This window comes from Typopeltis vanoorti, chromosome 25 (genome assembly GCF_054136105.1).
Source record: "Typopeltis vanoorti isolate ZY-2024b chromosome 25, IOZ_Tvanoo_1.0, whole genome shotgun sequence".
NCBI classification, from domain to species: Eukaryota; Metazoa; Arthropoda; class Arachnida; order Uropygi; family Thelyphonidae; genus Typopeltis; species Typopeltis vanoorti.
In genome coordinates this window covers 62,324,047-62,349,882 of record NC_143573.1, presented here as the reverse complement: position 1 = coordinate 62,349,882, position 25,836 = coordinate 62,324,047, and the positions used below count along the sequence as shown (strand labels likewise).

Sequence of the window (25,836 nt, the reverse complement as noted above, 5' to 3'; positions counted from 1 at the left end):
TACTAGTATTTTCATAGGTAACCACAAACATCCATGGCAGAATTCGAACCACTCGGCCAACCAGGGCCAAGTGGTTAGCCATTTCATTTTCTAATCTTTCAAAGTTATTACTCCAGACATAAAGAATATCTTGACTTCAACAACCTCCAAAAAGTTTTTCTACATTCATTCCCAATATTTGTCTTCCTGCAATTTTGTTTAGTTACTTTTACATGTTAGTTCACTATCTTACAAATTTCTCCATATTCTCTCTGAGTACATCTGGACTTATTCATAAAATTTGCAGTATGTTTTCGTGTGTAGAGGCTTAAGTGCTGTGAGGACATCATGTTGGAGGCTTAATGGATTTTTTACAACACTCAAAAAGAATTAAAATAGACTTTAATACTTCCTATATTTTGTCCTAGTCACTAGGACATCTACGGGGATTACAAAAAAATTATGAATGCTGACCATGTTTTGGACACAACCCACAGAGTATCATGGAAGAAAACCACCATGCTCCACCACAGCAAATTCAAGAAAGAGAGACTTTTCTTAGAAGCAGCAGCAGCTCTCAAAAACCAACCAAATCTCAATAAATATGGGTGCATTAAGCTTCCGAAGATTTGGGAAACACTCATCACCAGAGTTCCCACCTTACATTCCAGGCCACCTACTACTGCCCTTAGAGGGCGCTCTACCTAGATAGGACTTGAGTGTCACCCACGTGGTTGCGCTTAGTATTGTTTGTTATTTGTGCATATGTTACATTAATTTTTTTGTAATCCCCGTAGATGTCCTAGTGACTAGGACGAAATATAGGAAGTATTAAAGTCTATTTTAATTCTTTTTGAGTGTTGTAAAAAATCCATTAAGCCTCCAACATGCAGTATGCTTTCTTCTTTACCAGGACTTCCTCTTTAACTTCTCGAGCCCACCATGATTTTTTACAACCTTCTCACATATACATGCTTTCCTGGCTGAATCAAAGGTTTTCTTCTGAGTCCTGCACTTTAATGATTTTGCACTTAGGTGTGTTGTTCACTGAGAGTTTGGAAATTAGAGATACTGGGGGGGGGGGGCAATCAAGCATGTGTCTAGCCACCCCTAGGATAGATAAGAATGAGTGCAGAAATGATGATGAAGAGTTGGGTGCAGTTTGCTAGGTTTTGAATTAGAATGGGTAGGTAATAACATTATGTAAGGTGTGGACCACAAGGGATGTTGAAATGCATGTACATGAATGCCTAAAGCATCAGGAATAAAGGAGATGAGTTTTTAGCATTGGTCAGCTCAACTTGGCCAAAAATGATTGGCATCAGCGAGACCTGGTTGCTAGAGAATGTTGTAGTGTGGTGTAGCAGGGATGGAATGTAATGGATATTGTATTTTCAGAGAAGATAGAAGAAATAGGACAGGGGGAGGGTATTATTAATGATAACTGAAGAACTTCAACTGACAAAAATAGAACTTAAAGAGATTGATTATAGATCTGATGGAAATGGTTCATTTGAGGCTGTCTGTTGTGAGATAGAGGCCAGCAGGACAAAATATATTGTTGGTTGCAGCTATAAACCTGGGAGCCCAAGCACAATGAGTGTAGGTAGAGCAATTATCTGGGAGACTTCAACTATGGTGATATAGACTGGAAGGAAAAAAGGGCACATGGCAAAATGGAATTTATACAGTTACTAAGGGATAATTACCTGAAATAGCATGCGATGGAGTGTTGGATCTGGTAATAGCATCAGAAGATCTATCTATAAAGCAGTAGCAACTCTACCTCCAATCGGGAAAGTGACCATGCAGTCTTGTCCTGGGAGGTTGCTCAACATGTACAAATTTCAGTCAAGAAAGGATTTATGCAGAACTATAAAGCTGATGATTATGACAAACTTATGAGGCAACTTGGAGCAGTGCCATGGCATAAGAAACTGCATGGAATGAGTGTCATTAATGCATGTGAAGTGGTCAAGGATTGTTTGAGGGAGGCAGTATCAGAGTGCATACCTAGGGTCAGGAGGATAAATCAAGTAGAGATTAAGTGGATGACTAGCAATATAAAGCAGGAACTGCAAAAAAAATAAAAAATAAAAAATAAAAAATTACCACCTGGATGATATACTTGCAAAGTGATCACTTAGTAACTGAACTATTTCTTCTGCTTCTGTCACTTTTCTACTATAAGCACCGAGTAAAGTTATCTTTCTATAATTATTCTTTCTGTTGCCAGCCTGGCTGGCTGATTGGTTAGCGTATCCATTCTCCAGCCAAAAAGGCTGCGGGTTCGAATTCCGCTATGGGCATGGATGTTTGTGATTGTCTGTGGAAGTGGTGGTCAGCGGTAGATGGCGTTGGTGGATTGAGTGTTGGAGACAGAGTTGTAGATGAGTCCTCCCTCGATGAGTCTTTGGACTCCCTGGAGGTGTGAATTATAATAATGGAAGGAATATAAACTGTCCATGAGCAGTATAATGCACAAGCAAGAATGGTAACTAGTATAGTAAGGAAGGCTAAATCAGATTTTGAGAGAAAAGTAGCTAAGCAGACCCAAGTAAATCCAAAAGAGTTTTTTTCACTACATAGCAAAAGAATGATTATAGAATGAATGAATGACTATAAGCACTGAGTAAAGATAACTTTACTCGGTGCTTATAGTAGAAAAGTGACAGAAGCAGAAGAAATAGTTCAGTTACTAAGTGATCACTTTGCAAGTATATCATCCAGGTGGTAACTTTACAGTTACTGAGGTGACAGATTGATGTGAGTATTAAGGTAGATGACCAAGAGGTACTCAGTATATTATTATTATTATTCAGGCCTCCATGGAGTCAAGAGACTCATCGTGGGAGGTCTTTCTTACGAAACACTAAGTCTATCATACCTCCTTGAACTCATTGACCATTCTTGCTCTCACCACTCTCTCAAGCAATGCATTCCATGGTATTTTAAAAGTTAAATTCTTTTGCCTACAGTAAATGTCTACCACTGGAAAAAATACAATTGATGTGATGGTCATGTAAAGGTCGTGTAATCCATGACCTTTTATTATTATTATTATAGATAATTGGGATAAGCGTTTTATCATTCCATTGAAAGTATATTACAATCTTTTAATCCATATTTTACATATGCATATGTTAACAGTAATTTTCACATGAAATTACATTCAGCACTGTCCCTTTTTTCCCAATACTGAGAGCAGTTGTTTTGATTATGAATTGCTTTATAATCCACTGCAGTGAAATGCACTCCCTGTAGTGTAGACTGTATATGAGTTTCCATTACAGAGTATTTAAGAGTTGTCATATTGATATGTTTGAATCCTTCCTGGGATCTTATCATTATGGGATAATATATTTTAAGCATCCCAAGCATGAACAGTCTTTCAGTATATACAAAAAGTTCATTCTGTTAAATTTCCAGTTTAACATAATACATTGAACTGCATTTTTTTAGTGAGATGGCAGTATATAAATTATTTTCTATTTCTTTAATTCAACAGCCATCATCTAAAAGATGAGAAGAGCTAACAAAAGCTTTGAATGATGCCCACAAAAAACTAGAAACTGTAAGTATCATTCCATTTATATATGTGTTTCCACTGCATATTAGTATGTCGTACACTTATTTCTTCCTTTTTTTTTTTTAAAGCATATGCACGCACACAAAGAAAGTCACATGTTATCTTTTATTTGAAATCCTTTGGGACATATTGGATTATTGGATAATATTAGCATGGTTTCCTGAGAAAATAATGTCTCTGCTGTTTAACCAACCAACTATGGGTTCAAATTCCAATGTGGCATGTATGTTTGAAATGTTTTTAAGTGTAGACACATCATCATCCAGTGTGAGACTACTACCCCCATTAATTAGTGATCGGTTACATGAAGAAAGTTCCATTGTTTGTCTCTAGAGCAGGGTTCCAGATTACTTGGCCCATAGCCCACTCACACTACTAATGTCCTATAGGTGGACAACCTTTCATGGGTTGAAAAATATCAATGTGAATACAGCAGTGAGTCTGGATGGTATGTCTGCTCGTATGCTATAAGAATGTGCACATGAACTGGCAGTGCCTCTGACGAAGTTGTTTAATCTAAGTCTCTGACAAGGGTCCAAAGGAGCAGAAAGAGAGTAAGATAGTACCACTACATAAAAGTGCTCCAAGACAGGAGTAACAAATTACAGACCAGTTAGTATCTCTGGAGTGGTGGTTAAGGTATTGGAAAGATTGGTTAGAAGTAAAATTCAGGAATGAGTGGATAGGAATATGATACTTTATAGGGGCAGCATGGCTTTGTAAAAGGTAGGTTCTGCCTCAGTAATTTATTGCATTTTATAATAAGGTGACAGCAGAATTGGATAAAGGAAATTGCTACACCATGATACTGCTGGACTTTGTAAAGGCATTCGACAGAATACTACATGAAAAACTATTATGTAATTTGGAACAAATGGGAACGGATACAAGGCTGGTGGCATGGATAGAGGTTTGCTGATAGACATCAGAAGGTGGTGTATGGTGGAGTGGAATCAGGGCGAATGAGGGTGACTAGTAGAGTGCCCAGGCTCTGTACTAGGACCACTACTCTTCAATTTGCATATTAATGATATAGCAAATTTGAATGGGGACATTCAGTTGTTCAACGATGATACAAAACAAGGGAGAGCAATAATTGATAAAGGTGATGTAGATATCTTACAAGATGATTTAAATAAATTGGTAGTGCGGGCAAAGGTGATGATTGTCAATTCAGTATTGTACAATGTAAGGTAACATACTTTGGGATGAAAAGATTACATACTTCCTATCATATTGATGGTACTAGTTCAGAGGAAATTGATGATGATGGTGGATCTTCTTCATTGAGTGCCATCTCCTATCAGAGGTCAGTGACCACCTTGGCAAATTTTGAGCGATCCTCAGTCCACTGTCTGCCAGCTAAGATTTTCTTTGTCTTCCTTGTCCTCTTCTTCCATTTATCTTCCCTTTTATAATCAATTGAAGTTTCTTATATTTTTCATTACGAAATAGGTGACCAAGATGATGCAGAGATGGCAAAATAGCTCAGAGGATTACTTGGATGCTGAAGAGCACATTGACAAGTAAAGATAGGAAGGTTATTATTCCTCTTTATAAGGCTATGATTTGGCCACATGTTAACTACTGTGCACAGATTTGGTCACCTGCATTTCTTGGGTATCAGGTGGTGGTGGTGAAGATTCAGAGACGAGTGACCAAGCTAGTGACAGGTCTGTGGAATATTGCCTATGAGGATAGACTAAGAGTGTGTGGGTTGCAGAGTTTAGGTAACAGGGAAGAGAGGGAGGGGGGGATGTGATAAAAACTATAAGTTATTAAAGGGACACTATAAGAGTAACTCAGAAGAAATTTGGAAACAAGGATTCACACTTGGAAGCTGTCTAAGAGTATGGTTAGTAAGGGTGGCAGACTAGGATGGTGAATGAGTAGAATTGGTTGTGAATGCCCTAACATTGAATAGATTTAAGGAAATATATGATAGGTATTGTGTTAACGGATTGGATAGAGTGGGTCTCCTACAGTGAGTCTTAAATCCACGAAGTGCCCATATAAATAATAATAATAATCTAAAGGCTATTGAAAATAGCTTAGAAAATAGAGGAAAAAGTATTGTAAAAGATATTACAGATGATAAAAGTGATATGAAAACTGAAGATAGAAATATCCTAGATGTCTGGAGTAATTACTTTAAAAGACTGTTAAATGAACCAAACAGTGACAGAACCATAGTAGAATATTTTCAAGAGGAATGCAAAGCACAGTAAATATCATTACTTGAGGTAGAAAAAGTCACCAAAAAATTGAATTGTGGAAAGGCAGCTGATATTTAACCAGAACTGCTTAAGTATGGAAGTATAAAAGTTTCACAATGGCTACACTGCATGACTCAGAAGACCTAGTCAAAAGGTTGAATTTCAGATGATTAGAGTAGAGCTCACATAGTTCCCATCTATAAAAAAGGAAATAAAGCTGAATGTGAAAATTACAGAGGAATCTTTCTCTACTAAGTGTTCAAGATAAGATTTATGCAAGCATACTTGAAAAGTGGTTGAGAAAAATTATGGAAAAGAAACATGGAGAACAAGAAGCTGAGTTCAGGCCAAATAAAGGTTCTCAAGATAAGATTTTCACTTAATGACAAATAATTGAGAAATCATGGGAATATTACAAGAATCTTTACTTCAGAAAATCTGTACCAAAGAAAAGCATTTAAAAAACTACAGTTGTATGGGGTAAATGGAACATTATACAGACCAATACATAGTCTATATTTAAGTTGATAAGCCAACAGTTAGAATTCATGAAAATATCAGGAAGATGGTTTGATGTAAAATCAATAATAAGACAAGGATGCATATCACCACCTATATGAATCACATTATGAAAGAATGTGACATTAAACCATGATATTAGAATGGAAGATATTAAACTTAGCTCTTTACTGTGGCAGATGATAATGTATTTCCATATACATCCAGTGCAAGTTTCAAGGATTCTCTAACTAAACTGCATATCAGCAATAAAAAAACCAAAACTATAAAAATACATAGGAACATCGAAAACTTCAGTTGCATTCTCAATGGAGAACCTATAAAAAAAAAAGTAAAATATTTCAGCTATATACACACAGTTTTCAGGGAAGATTAAATTTAGAAATCATCATCATCAAATTTCTGACATGCACCATCAAGGGATGTACAGGATATGATAGTACTACATGAAAATTTTACATCATTACTAACTTCCTATCTACAATTTTCCTCCAAATCAATCTGTTAATTGTCAAGACTCCAACATTATCAGATCTTACATTTCTATCTTCTAAGACACTTTTTTACCGTATCAATCGATCTATATCTGAGGTCTTCCTCTGAGTCTTTTCCCTGCCAACCTGGCAGAGAACACTTGTTTTGCTAATCTTTCCTCTCCCATTCTGCTTAAATGACCATACCACTTGAGATTAGCTCTGCTAGTGCATTCATGGATGCTGACAATGTCAAGTTCTTTCCTAATATCCTCATTTTTAATATGATATTGCCATTGATGTCATCTGTTCATGCCCCAAATCTTTCTCAGGACTCTCATATCTGCGGTCTTTAGTCTTTGGTCAAGTGTTTTACTTCTAACCCAACTCTCAGATCCATAAGTTAAAATTTGGTTTGAACAATGCCTTGTGCATAGCTAATTTAGTGTTTTGATGAATTTCTGTCTTATTCCATATAAATTTATTCAGTTGACTTCCTACCATACTAGCTTTGTTGATTCTGTTGTCTATTTTCCATATTTAATTTACCATCTTCACTAAAAATGATGCCTAAGTAGCTGAAATGTTTTACTTGTTCTATAGGTTCTCCATTTACAATGTAGTTGATATTTTCAATTGCTGACCTTCATACCAAATCTATTACAAGAGTTATTCAATTTATTCAGGGAAATTTGCAGACTTGTACTGGATTTATTTAGAAGTGTAACATCATCTGCATAAAGTAAAGATCTGAGATTAACATCTCCAATTCTGATATCAGGTTTAATGCCACTTTCTTTCATAGTGTGATCCATATAAAAAATGAATAAAAGAGGGGATAATGTATATCCTTGTCTAACACCAGATTTAACATTAAACCATGTTCCTGAACGTCTTTCAATTCTAACTGCTGACTTACAATGCAAATAAAGACTAAGTTTTGCTTGATGTAATGCCCTCGACACCATACAACTGTAGCGTTTTGAATAGCTTTTCTCTTGGCACCTTGTCATACGCCTTTTCCAGATCTACAAAATTTAAATGCAGTCATACCCCGACTTAAGCTAATCCGGAATTACGTGGTTTCGTATATGTACATATTCCCATCCCGCCTCACCACTGGTCATATCTTTCGGGCGCCGGCTGCACATGTTGTGAACAAGCACTGACGTGTTTCGCGCGGTCTCCATTCATACACGATTTTTATAGTCTACAAACCTTGCGATTGTTTAATGTTATGTTCTTGATAAAAATTTTATCACATAAAAAATAATAATGTCATCCAAAAGAAGCAAGTCCAATTCTTCTACAGCTAGCAAGAAAAGAAAAACATTGACTTTGGAAACAAAACTCAATATTATTAAGGATTTTGAAGGCGGAATGAAAATTTGTGAGCTAGCAAAGAAGTTCGATCTACAGGAATCCACAGTAAGAACAATCATAAAAGAAAGGTTTACAGATTTTGGAGGACATAGATTCTAACGAGGAACGAATTGTAGCCACAAGGGAAGGAATAAAAAAATCATTAGCTTGCTATGAAGAAATTTTGCGTGAGAAGAAAAAGATATTATGCTATTAGATTTTATGAAACCATCGACATCAAAATAACTTACTTTTTTTTATGTATGAAAAACTACAATTATGATTATATTTCTTAAAAAATATAGGTGTTTTTGTAAACCTTTGGTCCCAATTGTATGTTTGTATATATAAATTGAATGCAAAATTATACCTCGAGTTACGCGAATTCGACTTAAGCGCTTTTTATTGGTCCCACCTACCACGTAACTTCGGGGTTTTACTGTACAGATCTTTGTTATATTTTCACTCTATGACAAATTGTTGAGAAATCAACAATTTGTCATAGAGTGAAAATCTGATTCTGACAGCTTCTATTTGGCCTGAATCCAGCTTGTTCTTCACCAAGCTTCCTTTCCACAATCCTTCTCAACCGTTTCTCAAGTATACTGGCTTAAATATTACTGGGAACACTCAGCAGAGAATTACCTCCGTAATTCTCACAGTCAGTTTTATTTCCCTTTTTATATATATGTGGATACTATGAGAGCTCTACTCCTATCATCTGGAATTCATTCCTCTGTCCAGGCCTTCTGAACTATGCAGTGCAGCAACTGTAAGACTTTTATACCTCCATACTTGATAACTTCTGGTCGAATATCATCTACACCAGCCGCCTTTCTAAATTTCAGGCTTTTAATGGCTTTTTCTACTTCAAGTATGGATATGTATCCCTGATTGCATGCCTGGTCAGAGTTTATTACCGCTATGCTGTCACCGATTGTTTCATTTAGCAATTTTTCGAAGTAATTACTCCATACTTCAAGGATATCTTTTTCTCCAGTTTTCATGTCACCTTTATCAGTTGAAGAAGCACAGAAGTTGAAGGAAAGAGTGCTGCATTCCTTTTACAGCACTCTTTCCTCCATTTCTGTGCTTTTTCAACAACCTCCAGAATATTTTGCCACCTTCTTGATATTTATTTTCTATATTTTACCAAAGTCTTCCCATGACTTTTCTTTAGCTACAAGGGTGGTCTGAAAAGTTCTTGGCCTCGACCATAAATGGCAAGATTTTTTTTTCTAAGTTGGTACATGTAAGCATCCATGTGAAACTGCAAGTCACTCTATCAAGTAGTTTGTTTTAGATACCTGTCTGTATCCCTTGAAATGGATAAAAATGATCATTATGCGGTTATAAAATTCTTTGAAAAAGAAGATTTAGCAAAAAAAGAAATTCATTCAAAGTTCATAAAAGTTTATGAGCTCTCTTCTACTTCGTTTTCAACAATTAAGAAATGGGCTGCCAAGTTTAAACATGACTGTACTAGCCTTAAAGATGATCCACATGTAGGACGTCCAAAAAGTGTAACAACACCAGAAATCATTGATCACATGCACGACATGATATTGGATGACCGGCGAATCAAAGTGCGTGAAATTGCTGAACTATAGGCATTTCAAAAGAACATGTAGGATATATTTTGCATGAAGAATTGCAAATGAAAAAAATTTGCGTAAGATGGGTTCACTTGCTCACAGCAGATCAAAAACGCACTCGCATGATAATCTCTGAACAGTGCTTGGAGCGTTTTAACAAGAATAAAACTGATTTTGTGTGTCAATTTATTACGATGAACGAGACTATGATTCACCATTGCATACCAGAATCCAAATAGCAGTAAAACAGTGGACAGAAGCTGATTGTTCAGTGCCAAAGAGGACAAAGTCGGTTCCATCAGCAAGAAAAGTCATGGCATTGGTGTTTTGGAATGCTAAAGACATTGGTTTATTAATTATCTTCAAAAGAGTAAAAGAGTAACCGGGGAATATTATTCCAATCTTTTAACCAGACTAGATGAACAAATTCGTGAGAAAAGACCCAGTTTGCAGAAGAAAATAATCATCTTTCATCAGGACAATGCGGTATTTAATTACAGACCAATCACCATCTCAGGAGTAGTGGTAAAAGTATTGGAAAAATTGGTTAAAGACAAAATTCAAGAATGGGTGGATCAGGATATGATACTCTATAGAGGCCAACATGGTTTTGTTAAAGGTAGATTCTGCCTTAGCAATCTATTAACTATTCATAATAGAATAACAAGTTGGACAAAGGAACTGGCTACACAGTGGTACTTCTGGATTTTGCTAAGGCTTTTGAGAGGATACCCCATAGAACACTGTTACGCAAATTGGAGCAGATGGGAATGGATATTAAATTGGTGATATGGATAGGAGAATGGCTTAGGGAGAGATACCATAAGGTGGTGTATGGAGGAGTCGAGTCCAGAATGAGGCAGGTGACCAGTGGTGTGCCTCAGGGCTCTGTGCTTGGGCCAATGTTCTTTAATTTGTATATAAATGATATAGGAAATGGCTTAAAGGAAGATATTCAGTTGTTTGCTGATGATGCAAAGTTGTGTAGTGCAATAAAAAATCAAGCTGATGTTGAAAGTTTGCAGGAGGATTTAAATAAGCTGGTAAAATGGGCAAAAGATAAGGGATGTCAGTTCAATGTGGAAAAGTGTAAAGTCGTGCATTTTGGGATTAAAAGATTACCAGCTGTGTACTACATCGATGGAAAGGTACTCCAAGAGATTGATGAGGCTAGGGACTTAGGGGTATTGGTAGATAGGGAGATGAAGTTCAGAGGACACATTGCTAAGGTGTCCAAGATTGCACATAGGATTACTTGGTTGTTGAGGAACACACTGACATCCAGAGATAAAGAGGTTATTATTCCCCTTTATAAAGCATTGATACTTCCATATTTGGATTACTGTGCTCAGGTCTGGTCACCTGGATTCCTTGGAGATGAGGAGGCTGTGAAGAGGGTTCAGAGAAGAGTGACCAAGTTGGTGAGTGATATAAAAAATGCTCCCTACACTGATAGATTGAGAGCTTGTGGATTGCAGAGATTGGTTAATAGGCGAAGAAGAGGGGATATGATAGAAACATTCAAATTACTGAAAGGTTTTTATAGGATTGATGCAGGGGAAATGTTTCAGCTGTGTGATAGTGATGGAAGAACAAGAGGTCATCTCTGGAAATTAAAGAAGACTGTGGTTAACAAAGGTGTCAGAACAAGGTTTTTTGCCTGGAGGGTGGTGAATGAGTGAAATTCATTGCCTGACTTAGTTGTGACTCTTCGTCTGTAAATTAATTCAAGAAGAAATATGACAGATATTGTTTTGCTAGTTTGGGTCTCCCGCAATGAGTCTACTGACTCCATTGAGATACCCGTAATAATAATAATTACTTGAAGTAGAAAAAGCCATCAAAGGCTTGAAATGTGGAAAGCCAGCAGGAGTAATGATATTCGACCAGAAATGCTGAAGTACGGTGGTATAAAAGTCTTACAGTGGCTGCACTGCATAGTTCAGAAAGCCTGGACAGAAGGACGAATTTCTGATGATTAGAGTAGAGCTCTAATAGTACCCATATATAAAAAGAGAAATATAACTGAATGTGAGAATTACAGAGGTATTTCCGTACTGAGTTCCTGGCAAGATCTATGCAAGTATTCTTGAGAAACGGCTGAGAAGAATTGTAGAAGAAAAGCTTGGTGAAGAACAAGCTGGATTCAGGCCAAATAGAGGCTGTCAGGATCAGATCATCACTTTACGACAATTAGCTGAGAAAGCACGAGAATATAACAAAGATCTGTATTTAAGTTTTGTCAATCTGGAAAAGGCATATGACAAGGTGCCAAGAGAGAAGCTATTCAATACGCTACAGTTATATGGTGTCAATGGGGCATTATATCAAGCAATACTTAGTCTTCATTTGAGTTGTAAGTCACCAGTTAGAATTGAAGGAAGTACAGGAAGATGGTTTAATGTTAAATCTGGTGTGAGACAAGGGTGTACATTATCCCCTCTGCTATTCATTATCTATATGGATCATATTATGAAGGAAAGTGGTATAAAACATGATATCAGAATTGGAGATGTTAATGTCAGCTCTTTGCTTTATGCAGATGATGTTATACTTCTAAATAAATCCGCTACAAGTTTGCAAGATTCCCTGACTTAATTGAATAACTGTTGTAATAGGTATGGTATGAAGGTCAGCATTAAAAAGACAAAGACAATGAAAATAGGCAGAATCGTTGAAAATGTCAACAAAGTTGACATTTTCAACGATTAGCTGAAATGTTTTACTTGGGGAACAAGTAAAACATTTCAGCTACTTAGGCAGGATTTTTACTGAAGATGGTAAATTAAATATGGAAATAGACAACAGAATCAACAAAGCTGGTATGGTAGGAAGTCAATTGAATAAATTTATATGGAATAAGAGAGAAGTTAGTCAGAACACCAAATTAGCTGTATACAAGACAGTGTTCAAACCAGTTTTAACTTATGGATCTGAGAGCTGGGTCAGAGGTAAAACACTTGACCACAGATATGAAAGTCCTGAGAAAGATTAGAGGCATGAACAAATGGCATCAATGGCAATATCATATTAAAAACGAGGATATTAGGAAAGAACTTAAAATTGTCAGCATTCAGGAATGCATTAGCAGAGCTAATCTCAGGTGGTATGATCACTTAAACAGAATGGGTGAGGAAAGGTTGGCAGGAAAATGACCCAGAGGAAGACCAAGATATAGGTGGATTGATATGGTACAAAGTGCTTTAGACGACAGAAATATAAGATGTGATAATTTTGGAGTCTTGACAAGTAACAGACTGATTTGGAGGAAAATTGTAGATAGGAAGTTAGTAATGTTGTAAATTTTTCATGTAGTACTATCATATCCTGTACACTCCTTGAGGATACATGTCAGGAATTTGATGATGATGAGGGTTCCGCACTATGAATTATTGGAACATCCACCCTATTCCTCACGTGTGTAGAGGCTTAAGTGCTGTGAGGACATCATGTTGGAGGCTTAATGGATTTTTTACAAAAAATCCATTAAGCCTCCAACTCAAAAAGAATTAAAATAGAATTTAATACTTCCTATATTTTGTCCTAGTCACTAGGACATCTACGGGGATTAGAAAAACAATTAATGTAACATATACACAAATAACAAACAATACTAAGCCCAACCACGTGGGTGACACTAAAGTCCTATCTAGGTAGAGCGCCCTCTAAGGGCAGTAGTAGGTGGCCTGGAATGTAAGGTGAGAACTCTGGTGATGAGTGTTTCCCAAATCTTCGGAAGCTTAATGCAACCGTATTTATTGAGATTTGGTTGGTTTTTGAGAGCTGCTGCTGCTGCTTCTAAGAAAAGTCTCTCTTTCTTGAATTTGCTGTGGGGAGCATAGTTGTTTTCTTCAATGATACCCTGTGGGTGGTGTCCAAAACATGGTCAGCCAAGCCTGAATGGCCATAGTTGTGTTTGAAGATGTAAGACTTGTGTTCCTCTAGACGGATGGATGCTGATCTGCCTGTCTGTCCAAAGTACGCCAGCTTACAGGAACAGGGTACTTTGTAAACTCCAGGCAGAGAGAGAGGAGGGAGCTGATCTTTCGTAGAACGGATAAGGGTAGCAAGTTTGCAGAGGGGCTTATATGCTGTGTGTAGGTTGTACTGTTTTAGTATCTTGGCTATTTTTTCGGATGTGCCACGGATGTAGGGTATGGTGATGGCATTTTTAAAATCTTGTTGACGAGAAGGATGGGGAATGGGGGAGGAGTTGATTATTTTTTTGATACTGTGATCGCTGTAGCCATTGGAGAGGAAAGTGCTGTGTATGTGGTTAAGCTCAGTAGTGAGGGCGGTTCCACTGGAACAAAGATTGTGGGCTCTCTTAGTAAGAGTTTTAATAATGCCATATTGTTGAGAGGGGTGGTGGGAGAATTTGTGAATGTATCTGCCTGTGTGTGTGTGGGTTTTCTGTATACAGTGAAGGTAAGTGTATCATTAGGCAGGCGTGTGACTAAGGTGTCTAGGAAGGGTAAACAATTGTTCTTTTCCATAGTGAACTGGATTCTTGGATGTAGACTATTGAGATGACTGAGGAAGGAGTCTAACGTGTCTGGGCCATGAGGCCAAATAGAGAACACATCATCTACATATCTTAGCCAGATAGAAGGTTTGAGTGGGGCTGAGTCTATGGCTCGTTTTTCGAAATCTTCCATATAGAAATTGGCAAGGGGGGGTGAGAGGGGGGAACCCATGGCAGTTCCCTCTATCTGTGTATGTGGTTAAGCTCAGCAGTGAGGGCGGTGGGAGAGTTTGTGAATGTATCTGCCTGTGTGTGTGGGTTTTCTGTATACGGTGAGGGTAAGTGTATCATTAGGCAGGCGTGTGACTAAGGTGTCTAGGTAGGGTAAACAATTGTTCTTTTCCTTTTCCATAGTGAACTGGATTCTTGGATGTAGACTATTGAGATGACTGAGGAAGGAGTCTAACGTGTCTGGGCCATGAGGCCAAAGATCTTAGCCAGATAGAAGGTTTGAGTGGGGCTGAGTCTATGGCTCGTTTTTCGAAATCTTTCATATAGAAATTGGCAGGGGGGGGTGAGAGGGGGGAACCCATGGCAGTTCCCTCTATCTGCTTGTAGATTTTGTTGTTCCAAGAGAAATACCCAGAGTTAATGGCAAAGGAAAAGAGATCTAAGATGTCAGAGGGAAAAACGTTTTCTAAGAGAGATAAGGTGTCAATTAAGGGAATATTGGTAAACAAAGAGGAGATATCAAAGCTTACCAATATGTCTGTCTTATTCAAGGTTAAATTTTCTGTGAGGGTTTTAAAGTGGGTTGAGTTTTTTATATAGGAAGGGGACCCTTCCAGTGAGGGGGATCAGAGAGTTGGCCAGCTGTTTAGATAGTCTATAGCAAGGTGCATTGGTGGCATCTACTATAGGCCTGAGTGGGGAATTGGGTTTGTGGATTTTTGGTAAACCGTATATTCAGGGGGGACGGGAGCGGAAAGGTTTAAGTTTTTTCGTGACATCAGGGGGCCAGGAAGATACTTTTTTGAGTAAAATTTTTAGTTTCTTAACTTGTGTTTTTGTGGGGTCGTGTTCTAGCGGGATGTAGGTAGCACGATCGCGGAGGATAATGTTCATTTTACGATTGTATTCACTGGTATTAAGAACGACTGTGGCATTACCCTTATCCGCTCTGGTGATGACGATACTTTTTTCTTTACGTAGTTTCAGGAGAGCCGTGCGTTGGGCATATGATAAATTACTTTTTGGCGGCGAAGAATGCGCGAGGATGTTGGCTACATCAAGTCTGATGTTGTTAGCTATCTCCGACAGTAAGCGACCAATTCCACGTTCAATGTTCACCATTACGTCAAGCACCGGCACTTCTTTCGGAGCGATGGCAAAATTACGGCTGAGGCAAAGGGCGCTGACGGCATCGTCGTTGAGCCATTTGGAAGAGAGGTTTATTACTGTCTGGAGTGGTTGAATTTGTGGTTGTGGTTTGTTTTTCACAAGGTTGCTATATTTCTTGATGTGTTTATTTTTTATTTTTTGGATCTCTGTGCGGAAGTTTCCGAAATGCCAGAGAGAATCGACCAAAGTTCAGGGTTAAGAACGGTGGAGAGCTCTGAATGTAAGGAGCCAATGGCGGCGTTCGTCACTGCGAGGGTAGCACGTGTAGAGGGGATTTGCTCGCAGAGTAATGCCCGGCTGGCACGGTTATATATATGAAGTGCTTTTTTGGAATGGAAATTGATCTTCATTTTAACGCAGTTTGGTATCACTCTTGTATCCCGACATAGTTTTAAAAAGGCCAGCCTATTTAGTTGCCTAGATAGTCGTAGTTTTGACTTACCGTATTGCTTGGATTTGCATGCTAATTCTTCTCCATGGATGATTAGAATACGTGTGTAGAGGCTTAAGTGCTGTGAGGACATCATGTGAGAGGCTTAATGGGTTTTTTACAACACTCAAAAAGAATTAAAATAGAATTTAATACTTCCTATATTTCGTCCTAGTCACTAGGACATCTATGGGGATTAGAAAAACAATTAATGTAACATATACACAAATAACAAACAATACTAAGCCCAACCACATGGGTGACACTAAAGTCCTATCTAGGTAGAGTGGCCTGGAATGTAAGGTGGGAACTCGGGTGATGAGTGTTTCCCAAATCTTCGGAAGCTTAATGCAACTGTATTTATTGAGATTTGGTTGGTTTTTGAGAGCTGCTGCTGCTGCTTCTAAGAAAAGTCTCTCTTTCTTGAATTTGCTGTGGTGGAGCATGGTGGTTTTCTTCCATGATACCCTGTGGGTGGTGTCCAAAACATGGTCAGCCAAGCCTGAGTGGCCATAGTTGTGTTTGAAGATGTAAGACTTGTGTTCCTCTAGACGGATGGATGCTGATCTGCCTGTCTGTCCAAAGTACGCCAGCTTACAGGAACAGGGTACTTTGTAAACTCCAGGCAGAGAGAGAGAGGAGGGAGCTGATCTTTCGTAGAACGGATAAGGGTAGGAAGTTTGTGGTGGGGCTTATATGCTGTGTGTAGGTTGTACTGTTTTAGTATCTTGGCTATTTTTTCGGATGTGCCACGGATGTAGGGTATGGTGATGGCATTTTTAAAATCTTGTTGATGAGAAGGACGGGGAATGGGGGAGGAGTTGATTATTTTTTTGATACTGTGATCGCTGTAGCCATTGGAGAGGAAAGTGCTGTGTATGTGGTTAAGCTCAGTAGTGAGGGTGACTTTAGTGTCACCCACGTGGTTGGGCTCAGTATTGTTTGTTATTTGTGTATATGTTACATTAATTGTTTTTCTAATCCCCGTAGATGTCCTAGTGACTAGGACAAAATATAGGAAGTATTAAATTCTATTTTAATTCTTTTTGAGTGTTGTAAAAAATCCATTAAGCATCCAACATGAGACCCTATTCCTCATTTCCTAAATATAACATTTTGTATTTATTGCTCAGAAAGATCTCGCCAATTTTTGTCTTTTTTGTTTGTCATCCCTATTATGTCGATCTGGTACTTATCCAAGTCCTTAGCTAGCTCCATTTCTTTGCCATTCCGGCTTCTTATGTTGATAGTACTGATCTTGAACTCTGATGTTGAGTTGGGGGTGTGTTTTAGAATTTATTCGAGTAACTGACTGTTTGCTGTTCGCTCTTGTTCCCTGGCAAAAACAACAGGGACCTTGTTTTACTAGGTGGCGTCCCAGCCAGCATGAAATTCTGTTGTGGTGTACCATCATTTTATTGGTTTAAACCAATAAGAATGCAATTTGGTCAGCTAAATCTCAAATTGCCAGCCCATCCTTGTTTGTTCAGCATCCAGGTAGATACTTAACAGGGTGCACCACCAGAAGGTGAGGATTGGACATTAATGTCAAAAGCCCTGGTCGGATCTCCACGTTCCTTTAAAGGCTATGTGGAGGTTATATTATACAGCTTTGACCCTTAAGCACCCCTTAAATTTAAAAATAGACAACAGAATAAGCAACGCTGGTATGGTGGGTAGTCAGCTGAATAGATTTATATGGAATAAGGGAGAAATTAGCCAAAATACCAAACTAGAAGTGTATAAGACGGTGTTCAACCCAGTTTTAAGTTATGAAATAAAGTTATGTTAGGGCAGAAATAAAGCACTTTATCAAAGGAGGGCACCTACTCAACAAATCTGTCTCCACTGCTTAACATGTTCATTGCCAATCAAGCGATATTGCGTGATGCGAGTTCTCACCAAACGGCCGATCACGCATTATCGCGTGGGCGTCGCTAACTAAATAAAAAAATAAAAAAAATTTGCCCACCACACGAAATTCCAATTTTCAGCTTGGCAATGAAAGTGTTAATCCACCAACTACACCGAACCACCAATGCCATCTACTGCCCACCACAACTAGTATTTTTGTCTGTAAATTGCATGTGTTCTGAAGATCGATTTGTCTGTATGCAGGATGCAAAACCTGAGTTTCCAGGAGGGAAAACTCTGCTACTTTCATTTGACAAATTCCATATAAAGATTCCTCTTGAATGAGAATCGAACTTGGGTCTTTTCCAATTGAAGGGCGTGATGTACTGCCATTCTTCCAGTTGCACTATGAAGATGCTGAGGTAAGCAAAGCAGGTGTTTGATAGCAAGATGACAGGAAAGAGACTGAGGCAGACCAAGGTCTAGGTGAATTGTTTCAGTCAGAAGTGACTTAGAAGCATGAAATATTAGACAATATTGGAGTGCTGACAAGTAATAGACTAAATTGGAGGAAAATTGTTAATAGAAGATTAATGATAATGTCAAGTTAATCATGTAATGCTGTCATAGTAGCCTGAATACACATTGACGGTACATATTAGAAAATTGATGATGAGGTAGATAATTAATCGACTGATTAATCATCCATCTGTCACCGCTTCACTCTCTCACACACAGATTTTCAGTTTCTGTTGCTTGCAGTTCTATTTATATTTCCATGGACATTATCCATCAGAACTGGCACTGATAATTTCCTTCACTCCTTTGAATTGGTTAAAATATGTGCAGCAAGTATTCAACACAACAATCCTTCACAGTTCAACTCCAAAATTTGAAAGAACAAAGCTTTTTTCCTTCATTCATCCCTTCTACTGTTGTCTTTTGGAACATGACTCTCTTTCTTGTGTATCTCCTAAAGAGCACAATTTACAGGTCTTCAAATCTTCAATGTTAACTGGTTTCTTCTTTCTCCATATCAACTGTACTGATATGCAATCAGTTGAACAACTTCTTGAGTATGGAATTATCATAAAATGTAAGGAAGGTTACACCTGGCATATGAGAAAATAACTGTGATAAATTACATGGAATGACATGTGTGGAATGTTTTATTTTATTTTTTTAAACAAAGAAGAAATCCATCTCATAAAATCACTGACTGGCATATATTTAAGTTCAGATAAATGAATATCAATTGAAATAAAAATTTGAAAGAGAAATTCAAAAATTTCATTAGCTAATCAATAAACTTTAGAGTGCTAATTACTGAGATTTTATGAGGTATAGTGTGTATTTACATATGCAGCGTATGCTACATATAAATGAACTATTGATTTACTAATCCATTAAAATTCCTTGTAGTTATGAACTATAGGTATACATCATAAAATTTTAACTGTTTTTCACAACTATTTACGTAAAGAATTCAAGAATGATGAATAAATGATACTTACAAGTTGAGGCCAAGGGGAACCTGGCATAAAACGGGGTGGTGTTAGGAACATGTTACGAGGCCTATGTTTTTGTGCAAATGCAGAAATGGGCATCAACTCTGGAGGATCACTGCTCTGTGAATGAAATAAATAATATTTATATAAAGAAAGAATTGTAAATACATATGGCAATTTCACTGGAAAAACTGATTGCAAATAATGAGGAATAGTGAAGATTTTCATGATTGTATGTTCTTATGTTAATCTCATCTACAAAAAGATTGGGAACCTATAGTGCATTAGTACTAAGAGATAGATAATTCAAAATCCTACTTTAGAGAAGAAACAAGATATTTTTTCTAGCAACTTCAGGCCAATTTCACCAATTCGCCAATTCTGAAATTCAGAAGAATTTCAACAAGAAGTGAAGTTCTTCTGCCACTTAAACATTCAAGTGACAGTGGAATTCCAATTTCTAAACTGCTGATTTGAGGATCAAAATATTCTAGTCAGCCAACCAGGCCTGTATGCTGTCACCTGGACTTTGCAGAATAAAAATCACATAAAATAGGATGACTGTAAAATTAATTTACCTGATAAATAATTTCAACCACCAGCACATCACTTGCTAACACTAGCATTAATTAAGAAAACTTTTAAAATATGGTAATAAGGTAACATATTACAAAATCCAAACAAAAACAGATAATGTGTTTGCTGCTAGATTTGTCAATAATTTTTTTTGTTATTTTATATATCAACCTTATGCATGAGTGGTTGCAAAACCTATAGCACATCAATACTGTGCGTGTATAGGCAGGCAGTCAAGAAGAAAAAAGGAACCTATGTGGGAAAGACTGTTCCTAAGCACAGAAGCAGAAAGAATGAAAGAGGAGGATGAGAAGTTGGCTCACTATGTCTGAAGCAAATGGAAGTTGACCAGCAGTTGCCTGTATGAAACCAGGGTAATAGTGGCAGTTAGTATATATGAAAATACCTGTAGAAGAGGCATAAGATGAACAGGATGTCTATGAGAAAGTGAACTGATGGAAGAGAAATTAACCCTACTTCACTCTTCTGGATAGTATCAAGCATTTTTTAAAATGATTTTTCATGCACCATATTATATGTGACAGTAATGTTCTAAGGATGGACAGATTTGGGATTTCATACTGTGTTAGGAGTTAAGTTGCATGGAAAAAGAACACCTAATTTTTTGGAGGAGGGTATGGATGTGATGTGCTCATGCTGGGAGAACTGTCAGTCAGTTGATGAGATATTTGATCTTGTGCAGATCTCAGTATTATCAAAAGTGAGGGGAAGTGAAGTGTAGTCTTATGTGAAGTTTCTAGAGTATATAAATGTCCACCTTTGATAACTTTTTATTGATATTTTCCTTAGACTCATTTGTTGTATTTTTTTTTATTGCCTTGGTTAAACCAAACCACAGCGTGCTATTTTGAGGTTGGGGAAACTGCACTACATGTGTTTTCTAGATGGTTAGCATAATTTCGGGGATTTAAAAAAAAAAAAAGAAAGGAAAAAAAAAAAGTCATCCTATGTGAATGAAACCAGCTAGCTCCCTTTCAACTGTACTGAAGCTGACAGGATTTGAATCTCTTTCTGAATAAGCTGTGGATTTAGATAGTTTTAGAAGTACTATAAGCTAAATCCTATCTTGTTCAGCATCATACATTCTAATTTATTATAATCAAAGGAGTTATGCACTGTCGGGAAGCATTTCAGTGCTGCGTAGTCTTTCTTATGTAAAGTTTCTACATGTATTTTCGGCTGTGGACGAATTTTGCTTGTTTCTATTCTCACTCTTAAATTATGATCTCATATGCCATTTCAGTTTGCAATAATAATAATTCATAACTTTTGTGTTAAATTCTGATATCAGGATACTCTGCCTGTTTGTTTAGGAAGGACAGGAGATTTTAAGAAATCTTTGATCTCTCTCTCTCCCCATGAGGATGACAAAGGTTTTCTTAAGATGTTTACGAGCTTATATATACTGTTGTATTCTACACAATTTCAAAAGATAGTTAAAAACCGTCATCAAAAACTGTAATGGATGTTGTGGGATGATAGGATAATACATGAAATTATGAAAGTGTATGCATGATGGTTTTCTGGATAACTGATGCATACAGAATGTACTGCAGTGGGGCTAACATTGGAAACTAATTGACTATATCAGACACATAAGAGATATGCTGAACAGGATTATCAGGAATCCATGTACACTAATATAGTGAAAGTGTCCTGCTTAGCAGTAGATGGCAGTGGTCACCTTCAACAAAGAAGGTGAAGGTAGAAGTATCATATACAATCTGCTTCCAAAATAAATCGGACTCACTTCACGAAATTCAGTTGCATGAAGAAGTACAACTTATACAGCACATGTGTGCACCCTAAGAGAACATTAATAACTTTTTTTGTTAAAATTTTTTTTTACTTAATTCATCATCATCAAATTCCTGACATGTACCGTCAAGGGGTGTATAGGATATGATAGTACTACATGAAAAATTTACATCATTACTAACTTTCTATCTACAATTTTCCACAAATTGTAGATAGAAAGTCTGTTACTTGACGAGACTCCAATATTATCATTATCAGATCTTATATTTCGATCGACTAAGGCACATTGTACCATATCAATCTATCTACATCTTGGTCTTCCTCTGGGTCATTTTCCTGCCAACTTGGCAGAGAACACTTGTTTTGCTAATCTTTCCTCGCCCATTCTGTTTAAGTGACCATGCCACCTGAGATTAGCTCTACTAATGCATTCCTGGATGCCAACAATGTCAAGCTCTTTCCTAATATCCTCGTTTTTAATATGATATTGCCATTGATGCCATCTGTTCATGCCTCTAATCTTTCTCAGGACTTTCATATCTGCAGTCTCTAGTCTTTGGTCAAGTGTTTTACTTCTGACCCAGCTCTCAGATCCATAAGTTAAAACTGGTTTTAACACTGTCTTGTATACAGCTAATTTAGTGTTCTGACTAATTTCTCTCTTATTCCATATAAATTTATTCAGTTGACTTCCTACCATACTAGCTTTGTTGATTCTGTTGTTTATTTCCATATTTAATTTACCATCTTCAGTAAAAATCGTGCCTAAGTAGCTGAAATGTTTTAATTGTTCCACAGGTTCCCCTTTCACAACAATTCTACCTATTTTCATTGTCTATCTCCGATTCTGATATGTTTAATACCACTTTCCTTCATAATGTGATCCATATAGATAATGAATAACAGAGGGGATAACGTACATCCTTGTCTCACACCAGATTTAACATTAAATCATCTTCCTATACTTCCTCCAATTCTAACTGCTGACTTACAACTCAAATAAAGACAAAGTATTGCTTAATATAATGCCCCATTGACACCATACATATAACTGTAGCGTATTGAATAGCTTCTCTCTTGGCACCTTGTCATATGCCTTTTCCAGATCGACAAAACTTAAATACAGATCTCTGTTATATTCCCATACTTTCTCAGCTATTTGTCGTAAAGTGAAGATCTGATCCTGATAGCCACTATTTGGCCTGAATCCAGCTTTTTCTTCCACAATTCTTCTCAACTGTTTCTCAAGTATACTTGCATAGATCTATGCAAGTAATTAGAGTTATGGGTACTATTAGAGCTCTACTCCAATAATTGGGAATTCGTCCCTCTGTCTAGGCTTTCTGAACTATGCAGTGCAGCCACTGTAAGACTTTTATACCACCATACTTCAGCATTTCTGGTCGATTATCATCTACTCCTGCTGCCTTTCCACATTTCAAGCATTTGATGGCTTTTTCTACTTCAAGTATGGATATGTATTCCTGACTATATGCCTGTTGAGTGTTTTTTACCACTATGCTATCACTGCTTATTTCATTTAACAATTTTTAGAAATAGTTACTCCATATTGAAGGATATCTTTTTCTCCTGTTTTCATGTCACCTTTATCATCTGTAACTCCTTTTACAGCACTCTTTCCTCCATTTCTAAGCTTCTTCAACAACCTCCATCTTACCACCTTCTTGATATTTATTTTCTATGTTCTTGCCAAAGTCCTCCTATGACTTTTTTTTACCTAGTTTTACACAGTATTTCACTTTCTTACATTTGTCTCTGTATTCTCTAAGAGCAAAAGCTGACTTATTTGCCAGGAACTTTTGATATGCTTTCTTCTTTTCCTTCACTGCCTCTTTAACTTCCTGTATCCACCATGGAGTTCTGATTTTTCTATCCTTGCAGACACTCTCACCACATGCGTCTCTGGCTGAATCAATTAGGATTTTCTTCAAGGCTTGCCACTGAATCTCTAAGGTTTGGTTCCTGTTCTCAAACGCTTTCATTTTTTCTTCAATGATGTTTGTGTATTTTAGTCTACAGTTCACATCTGAGAGCTGCTCAACTTTTATTCGCTTTAAAACTTTCTTACATGTTATTCTTTTCAATATGAAATTCGATTTTATCCTGCTCAAGACTAAATAGTGATCACTTCCAATTTCAAATCCTCTGTACACTGTGGTGTCCTGCACCAGGGAGAAAACATCAACAATAACATAGTCAATGAAACTTTTCTTATTCCTTGCCTCTTCTCTCCATGTGAATTTGTGCACATTTTTATGTTGGAACATGGTGTTAGTAATAACCAGTCCATGCCCTGAGCAGAAATCCAACAGGTATTAAGCGATTATTATTAGCTTTGCTCTTTTCTCCAAATTTTCCCAAAATATTTTTGTATGTCTGACAATCATTTCCTACTCTGCTATTTAGATCTTCAACAAGGACCAACTTTTCCTTTTTCATTGTGTCAGTTGCTTTCTCTAGAGCCTCAAAAAATTCTTCCAATTCTATCTTAGTGGAACCTTCTGTGGGACCATATGCACAAACAAGTCTCATTGTCCAGTTCCCCATTCTGATATTTACCCATATCACTCTACTTGAGACTGCCTGCCATTCAAGAAGATTAGCCTCGTATTTTGTGTTAAATACTATGGCTACTCCTTCTTTTCCTTGATTGTCATTTCCTGAATATAACATTTTGTATTTATTGCTCAGAAAGATCTCACCAGTTTTTGCTTTTTTTGTTTCAGTCACCCCTATTATGTCGATCTGGTACTTATCTAATTCCTCAGCTAGCTCCATTTCTTTGCCATTCAGGCTTCTTATGTTGATAGTACCGATCTTTAACTCTGGTGATGTTGAGTTGGGGGTGTGCTTTCATATTTGTTCCAGTAGCTGACTTTTCGCTGTTCGCTCTGGTTCCCTGGCGAAAACAACGGGGGCCTTGTTTTACCGGGCGACGGCCCAGCCGGTATGAAATTTTGTCATGTTGTACCATCATTTTCTATATTGGTTTAAGCCAATAAGAATACAATTTGGTCAGCTAAATCTCAAATTGCCAGCCCATCCTTGTTCATTCAGTATCTAGGTAGATACCCAACAGGGTGCACCACGAGAAGGTAAGGATTGGACATTAGGTCAGAAGCCCTGGTCGGTTCTCCACATTCCTTTAAAGGCTATGTGGAGGTCTCCTCTCAGTTATATAGCTTCGACCCTTAAGCACCCCTACTTAATTTTACTTAATTATGATTTAAATTAAACTAAGTAAAAAAACTTTCTACAACTATCTGCAATCCTGAGTATTTCAATAATAAGGTGATAAACCTTTTCACTACTTGTATATGGGAAACAAAATGCATGAGCTTCAGGAATTCATGTGTTATAACGATGACTTAATCCAGATGAACAAAACACACCTCCAGCCGACAATCCAAGGCTCAGAAACTACATTTTATATCATGATAATAGGCCCAACACACCAGGGGAGGCAGAATGGGTTTCTTTATCAAATGCAACATAGAGATCACAGGAGTGGAAATCCAGACAGCCAGTGCAGGCAGCCTGGCAATCTACTCTGTGCACAACTGTACTAGCAAACGGCTATTTGAAACTGATTCAGTGAAGATATTAGACACACCTTGAGCAGTGTAGTAGTTGGCGACTTAAACAGTAAGCACCCAGCCTAGAACAGCAGGACCATTAATCGGAACAGTAGAATACTCAATGATTTTGGCAACACAAGGAATACGACAGCTGTTTGACCTCTAGAACCAATACACTATAACATGACAGGACATCCTGATATTTTAGACATTGCCATATTCCAAAACATCGCTCAATAATACAAGCTGAATGCGATGGATGACCTCAGTTTCAACCACAATCCAGTACTACTTCACTTATATATATAGAACAGGAAAATAATCCTAACCACATATCAGTAATAACTAGGGAAAGCTACCTGATACACTCCTCAAATTCATAGGGCCAGTCCCAACTATCAAATCTAAAGAAATGATAACACTTTGATAAACAACCTGGAAAAACACATAATAGCACCCTAAGCTGCTATATCTTCAATACTACACTTAAA

General features: G+C 37.4%; 1 protein-coding gene across 1 annotated transcript in view; it reads right to left on the bottom strand.

Annotated features, from left to right (window-relative positions):
• LOC150092788 (protein lin-9 homolog) overlaps positions 1–25,836 on the bottom strand; it is a 248,894-nt gene that overhangs the window by 138,383 nt on the left and 84,675 nt on the right. The window contains exon 7 of the mRNA XM_090414279.1: positions 19,398–19,511. Within this exon, the coding sequence (XP_090270405.1) occupies positions 19,398–19,511 (114 nt within the window). The remainder of the gene's footprint in view (positions 1–19,397; positions 19,512–25,836) is intronic.